Source organism: Sorghum bicolor, chromosome 9 (genome assembly GCF_000003195.3).
Source record: "Sorghum bicolor cultivar BTx623 chromosome 9, Sorghum_bicolor_NCBIv3, whole genome shotgun sequence".
NCBI classification, from domain to species: Eukaryota; Viridiplantae; Streptophyta; class Magnoliopsida; order Poales; family Poaceae; genus Sorghum; species Sorghum bicolor.
In genome coordinates, this window is record NC_012878.2 from 54,966,685 (window position 1) to 54,975,507 (window position 8,823).

At 48.4% G+C, this 8,823-nt stretch overlaps 2 protein-coding genes across 3 annotated transcripts; one reads left to right on the top strand and one right to left on the bottom strand.

The window, feature by feature from the left end:
- Positions 1,548–6,537, top strand: LOC8067524. The gene is made up of 3 exons (XM_021448195.1): positions 1,548–1,874; positions 1,972–2,538; positions 3,648–6,537. Exons 1-3 carry the CDS (start codon positions 1,548–1,550, stop codon positions 6,381–6,383), a joined length of 3,630 nt encoding a protein of 1,209 aa, XP_021303870.1. The 3' UTR covers positions 6,384–6,537.
- Positions 6,851–8,572, bottom strand: LOC8082982 (GDSL esterase/lipase At5g45670). 2 transcript variants are annotated; one of them, XM_021446809.1, is made up of 3 exons: positions 8,194–8,572; positions 7,883–8,073; positions 6,851–7,767 (listed from the first exon to the last, which is right to left on the bottom strand). In XM_021446809.1, the coding sequence occupies exons 1-3, from the start codon at positions 8,444–8,446 to the stop codon at positions 7,045–7,047; spliced, it is 1,167 nt and encodes a 388-aa protein (XP_021302484.1). In that variant the 5' UTR covers positions 8,447–8,572; the 3' UTR covers positions 6,851–7,044. The 2 variants fall into 2 exon arrangements, with proteins under 2 accessions (XP_021302484.1, XP_002441391.1); XM_002441346.2 differs by having other exon boundaries at positions 7,883–8,007; positions 8,194–8,570.

An 8,823-nucleotide genomic window follows, 5' to 3' on the forward strand; every position in this document is an offset into this window, starting at 1 on the left:
TAAATCTACTCGTATACAACTCCAACATCTACTCGTATACAACTCATATTCTAACAAAGCTAGAGCCTTAGGGAAGTGCTTAGAAGTTGATCTTGGCTTAGGCTTGATAACCTAGTCCTAAGGGCACCCGTTCGTGATAATAGCCCTAATATGTTAATTTTTATGTGGCTATTAGGGTGTGTGTGAGAGAGAGAGAAGGAGGAGGAGCCTGGGCGTAGCTAGGCGATAGAGAAAGGAGAGAGAGGCTAGCCTAGACTAAATTCGGCCCAAAAGAATGGATAGAGAGGAAAAAGAGTAATTTTCTTTAGATACTTTTTCTCTCAAATAAGCAAGCATATCATTTTCATTAAGGAGAAGAGCAGTTTATGGTACAAGAATTACCAGCCGAGCAATAGAGGCTACATTATGAAAAATAACATCCTAGAGTCGCTAGACCTAGAGGCATAGCTATCTTGCTACGAGCATTTCAAGCACGACTGCCCCGGCTTCGATCTAGCGATCCGCCTCCATTTTGATGATCTAGAGCAGTTCAACGATCGAAGCGGATGAGTTGCGTAAATACCTCGCATTTTGTTCCTTCCATACTTGCCAAGAGATAAACACAAACGAGTCTAACCCCTTCTGTTGTTGAACATTGGATAGCCCAATCGTCGCCACCAGATCAGAGTTGAATCCGTTCCGGGCAATAGATGAAGGCTAAGTGCTTGTAGCGCGTAGCGCCAAATTTCCGTTGTGAATGGGCACGCTGTGATGATATGGTTATTATTTCTTGAGCTTGTTCATAGAAGTAGCATTGTTCTATTGCTTCCGGAGCCTATGTCTCATACGTCTATACCAATGTCTGTACCGAATGTTTTTTTTGGCAAACAAATGCATGTGATCATGCGAACATGTGAACTGTGATTACGTGACTTTACAGTATTTTTGAAAATAAAATAATTACTACCTAAGCGATATCTACTAGATAACCTTTTTCATTTGGCTTTTAGAAGTCAACAAGGGCCTTGTTTAGTTCCTTGCCGAAATTTTTCGAAACACTGTAGCACTTTCGTTTGTTTGTGGTAATTATTGTCCAATCATGGATTAACTAGGCTCAAAAGATTCGTCTCGTAAATTTCGACCAAACTGTGCAATTAGTTTTTAATTTCGTTTATATTTAATACTCCATGCATGTGTCTAAACATTCGATGTGACGAAGAATCTTGAAAAGTTTTTGGATTTTGGGCGGAAGTAAAGTAAAAAATCATCCGTTTTTGAAAAGCTTAGGCCCTGTTTAGTTCCCCACCAAAAAATTTTTCATCCATCCCATCGAATCTTTAGACACATGCATGGAACATTAAATGTAGATAAAAAATAAACTAATTACACAGTTTGGTTGAAAATCGCGGAGACGAATCTTTTAAGTCTAGTTACACCATGATTAGCCTTAAGTGCTACAGTAACCCACATGTACTAATGACGGATTAATTATGCTTAGTAGATTTGTCTTGTAGTTTTCTGATGAGCTATATAATTTGTTTTTTTATTCCGACATCCTTCCGACACCGATGTGCCAAAAAAATTTCATTCCCAAGCAGGGGCGCTTGCCTGGCGCTCTCGGCCCGGCAGGCAGCGGCAGGTCCGGCGGTCCGCTGTCCGCCAGGTGCCTGCCCCACTCCCACTCCCACTCCCGCGCCCACGCCTCCTCTGACGTCTCAGCCGGTCAGCCGCCGCACGGCAGACGGCGGGCCAGCCGGCCCGGCGCGCTGCCACTGTGCTGTCTCTGTAGCACTAATCGAGCGCGGAACGTGACGCTTCCGCACCCGAACAGTGAGAAAGGACCACTGCGAGAACCTGCAGGTCCACACGACGCACTCCGCGCGCCTCCGTCAGGCGTCAGTCCGCCTCGCGTGTCGCGTCGCTTTCCCCTCCCTCTCGCTCCATCGGCGCAGCGACGCGGGAAACCGAGGCGGGGGAAAGCGAAGAGGCTAGCTCCTCCTCGCCCCTCGCCCCGCGCGCCGCCGGGGATGGCGGCTGCCGGCGCGGCGTTCTCCATCCGGTACGGCATTGCGCTGGTCGCCCGGCCAGGCCTCTCTCCTACTGTACCACATTGTTTGCGCCAATGCTGCTGCTGCTGTTCATCTCGTGCCACTGTGTTCATTTTTGTCGCTGCGACGCAGGGAGTACGCGGCGCGGGCGCGGGCGCGGGCGGGGCCGGAGGGCGGCGGGAGCTGGCCCTTCGGCGGGGACGCGGGGCCGCTGCCGCCGGTGGAGATACGGCGGTTCCTGTGGTGGCAGGACGAGGCGGCGGCGGTGGAGGAGGAGGAGGTCGAGGTGGAGAGGAGGATGGCGGCCAAGCGCCGCAAGCGCTCCGTCGCCGAGCTCTTTGCCGCCGTGCCGCGGGTTCCCCGAGGCGGCGGCCATCAAGGGTCTGGGAAGGGGAAGAAGGCTGCCAAGAGGAGGAAGGCGGAGAAGGACAAGGGAAAGCTAGTGCTCGCTGTCACTGTTAAGACCAAGAAGAAGAAGAAGGTTCCGGCCGGGGTCGATGTGAGAGAAAAGGTAGCGCATTGCATTTCATTGCATCGACTATTGACTTGCTTTTCCATTTCTGGTATTGCGATTTTGTCGGGCACAATAGAATGTTTGTATTCTCAAGCAAGTACAGGTCTGCCGGAGCTTTGTATAAAACGCTACAAGTGGATCTTATTGTTCAGCTGACCATACGCACAGATCGCTAACTCCTTGGGAGTTCATGATGTGCTACTGGGGTAGCTCTATATGACTAGGGATAATACGGTAGCCATGAGAATAGTCATTGAGCAACAAACAGTAGAAAATAGATCCACGAATAATCACTTGATGGGAAGCTCTTACTGAGCCTCGAGGATTCAAACTTACTTTTCTGTGGATTTTCCCCTAATATCATGTTCATCCATTCCTGCTTCTGGTTAAATTGCTAACCAGACAAAAGTTTTAGGTGTGCTTCGCCTTGCCCTTGATCATTAGATAGGTGTATCAGATGACATAAGTATTGCCAGTGTATAGTCTGGATGCATACCAATCAGTTGTAACTAAAACTTGCAACTTATTGACTGTTTCCACTATATTTGTTGTGAGTGACTAAGGTGTTAGAAAAATTTCTCACCACCTTCTAGCTGTTGTTGGAATGTCTGGTTACTTGTCACGTTTTCCCTTTAGTTTTCATCTGTGGTGTCTACTGGCCTCATGTGTCGAATGCCCCTTATCATTCTTGATTTTCATGTTGTTTGAGTTAGATGCTTAGATTGTTTTTATTCAAAGGTACTTTCTTAGTAGTTTCTATTCCTATGCGATAATCCTGCCTGCTGAATTGTTATAGATACACTTACTTTTGCATAAGGTTTTGCAAAGTGCTGAAGTGTTTTCTGTTTGTTTGTTATAGAGTTATGCCATAGTTTGGTTGACTGACTGCGGATGCTTACTGTTGAAAAAAATACTTATAAAGTTTCCAAGTAATGTAGGCATGTAGTATATACACTATAGAATGGTGAAAGTAATAGAATCCTCTCACCTCCCACTTTTTTGATAGGTTCAAATAATACCTTGAAATACAATATATAACAGAAAATGTCTACAGATGTTTGTTATATAGCTCAGGAGATGATACATTTGCTTTTTTATCATTTCAGGAGAAAAACAGTGGGGTAAAGGTGACCTCAATTAGAATTTCTAAGTCGTTTCAGCATTCCATAAAAAATAGGGAGCCCAAGAATTCTTCTTTCAAGAAAAAGGAAAAGCAAGAGGTCTCAGTCTTACTGGATAAGAAAAGTAAGAAGGGAAACAGAAAGTCAGTTTTGGAAAGACACAAAAAGGATATGACAAACAGTGTCCAAGCTCAAAGCATTTGTAAGAACCTGTCAAAAGCAGGTTTTAGCACAGTACTGAATACCACAGATATGAGGTGTAAATCTTCTTCCTGCAAATCAAAGCATGTTACCTTTTCTGATGGCACTGTCAAATTTGGAAGGACTACACATCTACCTGAAGAGAATACAAAGCAACCACAATCTGTACAGACATTCGAGCAACCCACTCAGGAAGGTCGTGATCACCACAATACAGATGAGCAACAGTTGGTTTATCAACAAGCCGAAGCTATATCAGGGTCTGTTGAGACTACCAGTTCTTTATCTGAAAATTTAGTACCAGCTGCTGTTTGCCGTACAATCCCACTTACCAAACCAAAAGATATCACTATACTGGGCAATTCAGTGGATCTGAACCACTGCATAGAAGCTTCTCATGGCAGTACCTGTTTGAACTCTGCAAGTTTGGCATGCTTATCTAGTAAGGTGCCTTGTCAAAGCTTCAAAGGTGTGGACTCTCATCTGAATGGTGACAATAGCTTAAGTGTTGATGTCGAGTGCCTTGGAGAACAAAACCATATGGTATCACAAGCATCATTTAATCCTGTTAGTTTGGCAGCCAAGGCAGTATCAGGTGATAGGAGCCCATTGTCACAGCCTTCCGGTTCTTGTTTATATGATAGGAGCAGAAGCACATTCCAGGAGAGGGCAGTTGCCTTCAGCAAAGTTAGTTCTGAGCTTGTTAGATCTGGTAACATGGTGAGAAGCATAAGCTCCTCAACAGGATCAAATAAACCAGCACAAGCCGCTGATTGTATATCTGCATGCAGGAACAATCACAACCGTGATGATTATGTCGGCCTTCCTATTAATTCACGAGGTGAATTCGTCAAGATTCATCCTGGCAGCACCCCTAATTCTGTTGACATTTTTAGGAGGCAGTGTTTGGGGGAGAAATCCTCATGTCCCTCAGCTTCTCCAACCATTTTCAGTCCTATTACCTGCATGGATCATGTCAACTTGAGACCCAGCTATCATGCTCGACAAATTTGTGCAATAGATCAGTCTGTTTTTCATGCAGATCCTCATTTTACTGCAACAGCCCCAATGGCATATAGGACAGATGTCAGGCAGTTGCCAAATTCTGAAAGAACAAAAATTCATTATTATACAACTCCGAGCAACAAGTATCCATGCACCAAACAGCAAGAGCTTTCGATGGAGTGTTTTTGCTCTGAATGTTTGGGGCATCATAATCCAGAGCAGAAACTACTTGGGATGCGAAATAGCTGTCTAAGCCAGAACTTTGGGCAGGACACCCAACACAATGCCGAAACAACAATGCGCCTTATGGGAAAAACAGTTACACTTGGGACCAGCAGCATTCATTGTAGACGTCTGAATATTGAAACTCCATGTTCCAGTAAACAAAGTCAAGCTGAAAATCAGTTCTTCCAGGGAACACGTACAAAAGTTTTTCCACAATTGTTTCATGGAGGACTGGTCTATCCCCCGTCTACATTTTCAGATGGAGAGAGACAACCATCTGGAAACCTATCCCATTTTTCTTTTGTTCCAGCAGCTGTACGGGCTTTTGTGCCTGGTACCAGTAGTTTCAGAACAAATGGTCGCAATCAGCAACCTGAACTAGCAACAGCCAATAATCCTTATGTTCAGCCAGTGGACTGGCGCAATGAAAATGAGCTAGGGAATCAGCAGCCAGTTATGGCAAATCAAGTTCAGAGTAACGCTGAAGACATGCTGTTGGGTTCTATATACTGCAGAAACACTCAAACTGTTGCACCAGAGTCATCTTTCAATACAAGGAGCAGTGCCAGAAACTTCATGGAAAAAGGACCAGCATCGTACCAGTCCAGTTATCTTACTCAACAACAGTTCAGCAACATGGCACCAAGAACCACGGCATCCTCTTTTGCGTCAGGCTATGCTGTTCAGAAAGCCCCAGGTCTAACAACTCAAACAAAATTCACGTCGCTCCGACCATTGCCCCCTTCGGTCTTCCCTTCCCAGGTTTTCAGCGCTGACTATGCTCCGTCTCATGGAGCCGTCACTACCTTTCACCCATCAGTTCCCACACCATATCCAGTGAGCAATTCTAATGCTCCTGGCAACGCAGTATTCGGAATTGAGAGCATGAGGTGGACTATGATGGGATCAAGGCCTGAGGGCTTGGAACATTTGAGGAACTGCAAAAGACCAGCAGAAACGGACGATTTTCCCATGACATTACCAAAGAAACCTTGCACCGCCGCACAGAAGGGGCTACATGTGTTACCATTTGCAGAAACAGGTTTGGAGCTCCGTGGATCCAGACCAGATGTGCAGCCACAGTCACAGCCTATCTGTCTGGACGACGAAGATGAAGCTGATCTTCGACTTGGAAACACAGAATCGCATCCCGCATGGTCGAAAGCTGTCAGCACTCTGAGACCTGTGAAGCTGAATCCTGGAGCCAAGCATGTACAGCATCCAAGTGCCAACCAAGAAAATCCCTGGCCTGTGCATTCGATTACACCGCCACTAGCCCCGGGAGAATGAGGCTTCCATGACGCCAGACGCGGAGATCCAGTACAAGTTGTAAGTGGTCTTTGTTGTAAGTGAAGCACCTGTATAAACTGAAATTGGGGTGCCAAGTCATGACGTCAAAACTTGAAACATTCAGTGATTATATATATTATGTTATCGCGTGCAACTCCTGCATCTCTGTTTGGCCTCACATCGATCGGTGAATCGGTGATCAGCACAGCATCACTTGTTGACCCGTGCGGTCGCGTCCCTGATCTGCTGCATGGGCCGCTGCCGCCCGTGAACTCCTCGCACGAACTTCTTGCCGGTACAAAGCAGCCGCGTCCAGGGCACGTCGGGATTGTAATGTGCTGTATGCTGTCGTTTTCTTGTATCACGAGCTAGTCTCGAATTTCCCCCAAGTGAATGCTGCCATGCTGGTGAGAAGCCTGCGTGTGTTCCCAATGCTGCAAAATATTCAAGCCAAACCGCATACATGGTTTCCAAAACGGCAAAATGCCAAACTATTTGTTTTGGGAGTAATGCGTGCCAAACTAATTACACACTTGGAATAACCGTTCGTTGTTTTTTATATATATGTAACTGACTGAAGATCACGCTCACACAATGCTAGACATATCTGTCACAAATTCACAAATCAGACTGAAGACGAAGAACCGCGAAATTAAACTAGCTAGAGGCGTGCGAGCGTCCGGAGGTCGACCGGGTGCACGTCGGAGGCGAGCTTGGCGCTGTAGGTCCTCTGGGCGACGAGGACGTTGGCCGCCTCCGTCGGGTGGAAGGCGTCCCAGAAGAGGTACTCGTGCCTGTTGGCGCAGGGCATCTGGAACGGCAGGCACGTCACCTGCCCGTTGTTCCTGCCCACGCCGCAGCACCCCGCGTTGGTCACCTTCAGCCCGTGGGCGCCGGGTGACCTGAGGATGTCGTCGAAGATGCCGTAGATGTTGATGTAGGTGAAGTGCGCGCCGGGGAGCTTGTTGAACCTGTCCACAAGTCCGACGAGCCGCCGGTTGAACATCCGGACGGCGGCGTTGATCTGCTCGACGCAGGTGACGCCGTTGGCGCTGCGCTGCGCCAGCTCGTTGGGGCTGCACCCGACCTGCCCGACGCCGATCAGCGCCACCTTCCGGGCGCCGTACCGGTACATCACCTGCAGGAGACGGGAGTAGTCGTCGGCCAGGGACTCCGCGTACTGCTCCGGCGTGTACTGGCTGCCCGTGCTGTAGAAGGCCGGCATGAAGTAGTTGTTGAGGTAGTCGTTGCTGCCCATCCCCACCGTGAAGATGCACCGGCTCAGGTGCGTCGCCGCCGAGCCCTCGTCGCCCAGGATGCTGATCACCTCCTGCACCGCCGACTGGTAGTTCTGCACCTGCCCGCTGAAGCTGATCCGCCCACCCTGCATTTGATTATTTGGTTTCTCGCTCATCAGTTTACGTTTAAGTTGAAACGAGAGCTAGAACGCCATGCATGCATGCGCGGTAAAATTTTGAATTTTGACCATGCGTACGTACCAGCTGCTGGCCCGTCTCCTCCCGGATCCCGGCGGCGGCGGAGGCGAAGTTGGCGCCGCGGAGGAGCTGCTGGCTGCTTGCGCCGGAGAACGGGGGCACGAAGTCGTCGAAGCCCAGGAGCTTAGCTACATGCATGCACACGGACGGACATGAAGCAAACAATGGCACACGCATGTAAGTAGCTAGTGGATCTGCAGTGACCGACACAGCACGCCATGCATGAATGCTCTGCTCGGGCATATCGTACGAGACCCAGCTAGACTTTGCATAATTTGCATCCATCAGCAGTGTCTAGCTTGCTCACTGCTTACCGATGGCATCGACGGTGGTGAGGCCGTTGCTGAAGCGGCCGGTAGGGCCGCCGGCGAAGTCGATCCCGTAGGGCGGGTAGTTGGCCCTTGCCATGGACACGATGAAGTTGTTGTTGCCGTTGTCCACGAGCGAGTCCCCGAAGATGAAGTAGCACGGCACCTGCGGCGCCGCCCGCGCCGTCGTCGCCGCCGCGACGAGCACGGCCAAGGCACCCACGACGACCATTTGCCACGCGCACGCGCACCGCCCCATTTCTGATCTAGTCTAGTACTGAGTAGTAATCAAGCGGGCGGAGCCAGAGCCGATCGACTGCGAGAGCGAGACGCATCACAACCTGCAAAGGGATGCTGGTCTTATATCATCACCCCTATGCATGGCATTGACACCAATTCCAATTATTAAAGTAGATAGAGGAAAAGCAATCTTTTATTTCCTTTATTTTTTCAGCGGTCATGCATGGATTCGATTTGAGACAGTGGAGATTAGTTGGGCCTTCTCAGAGCAAGTATTATAATACAGCCAGCTGCTGGTTGTAAGATTTCTTTACAGTCTTCTTGCAGCCCACTCATATAATGGTTAGCTTATCACTATTAATACATGGCCCATATGTTTGTCTCACAGACTTTCTT

What these genes read in the sequence shown, in the direction of transcription:
- LOC8082982 (XM_021446809.1), bottom strand. Translation starts at nt 8,446, where the DNA reads ATGGGGCGGTGCGCGTGCGCGTGGCAAATGGTCGTCGTGGGTGCCTTG. An exon ending in CACCACCGTCGATGCCATCG is followed by an intron (nt 8,074 to 8,193) that starts GTAAGCAGTGAG and finishes CGGTCACTGCAG; the next exon opens with ATCCACTAGCTACTTACATG. An exon ending in AGGAGACGGGCCAGCAGCTG is followed by an intron (nt 7,768 to 7,882) that starts GTACGTACGCAT and finishes AATCAAATGCAG; the next exon opens with GGTGGGCGGATCAGCTTCAG.
- LOC8067524 (XM_021448195.1), top strand. Translation starts at nt 1,548, where the DNA reads ATGTGCCAAAAAAATTTCATTCCCAAGCAGGGGCGCTTGCCTGGCGCT. An exon ending in TCCGCGCGCCTCCGTCAGGC is followed by an intron (nt 1,875 to 1,971) that starts GTCAGTCCGCCT and finishes CGAAGAGGCTAG; the next exon opens with CTCCTCCTCGCCCCTCGCCC. An exon ending in GGGTCGATGTGAGAGAAAAG is followed by an intron (nt 2,539 to 3,647) that starts GTAGCGCATTGC and finishes TTATCATTTCAG; the next exon opens with GAGAAAAACAGTGGGGTAAA.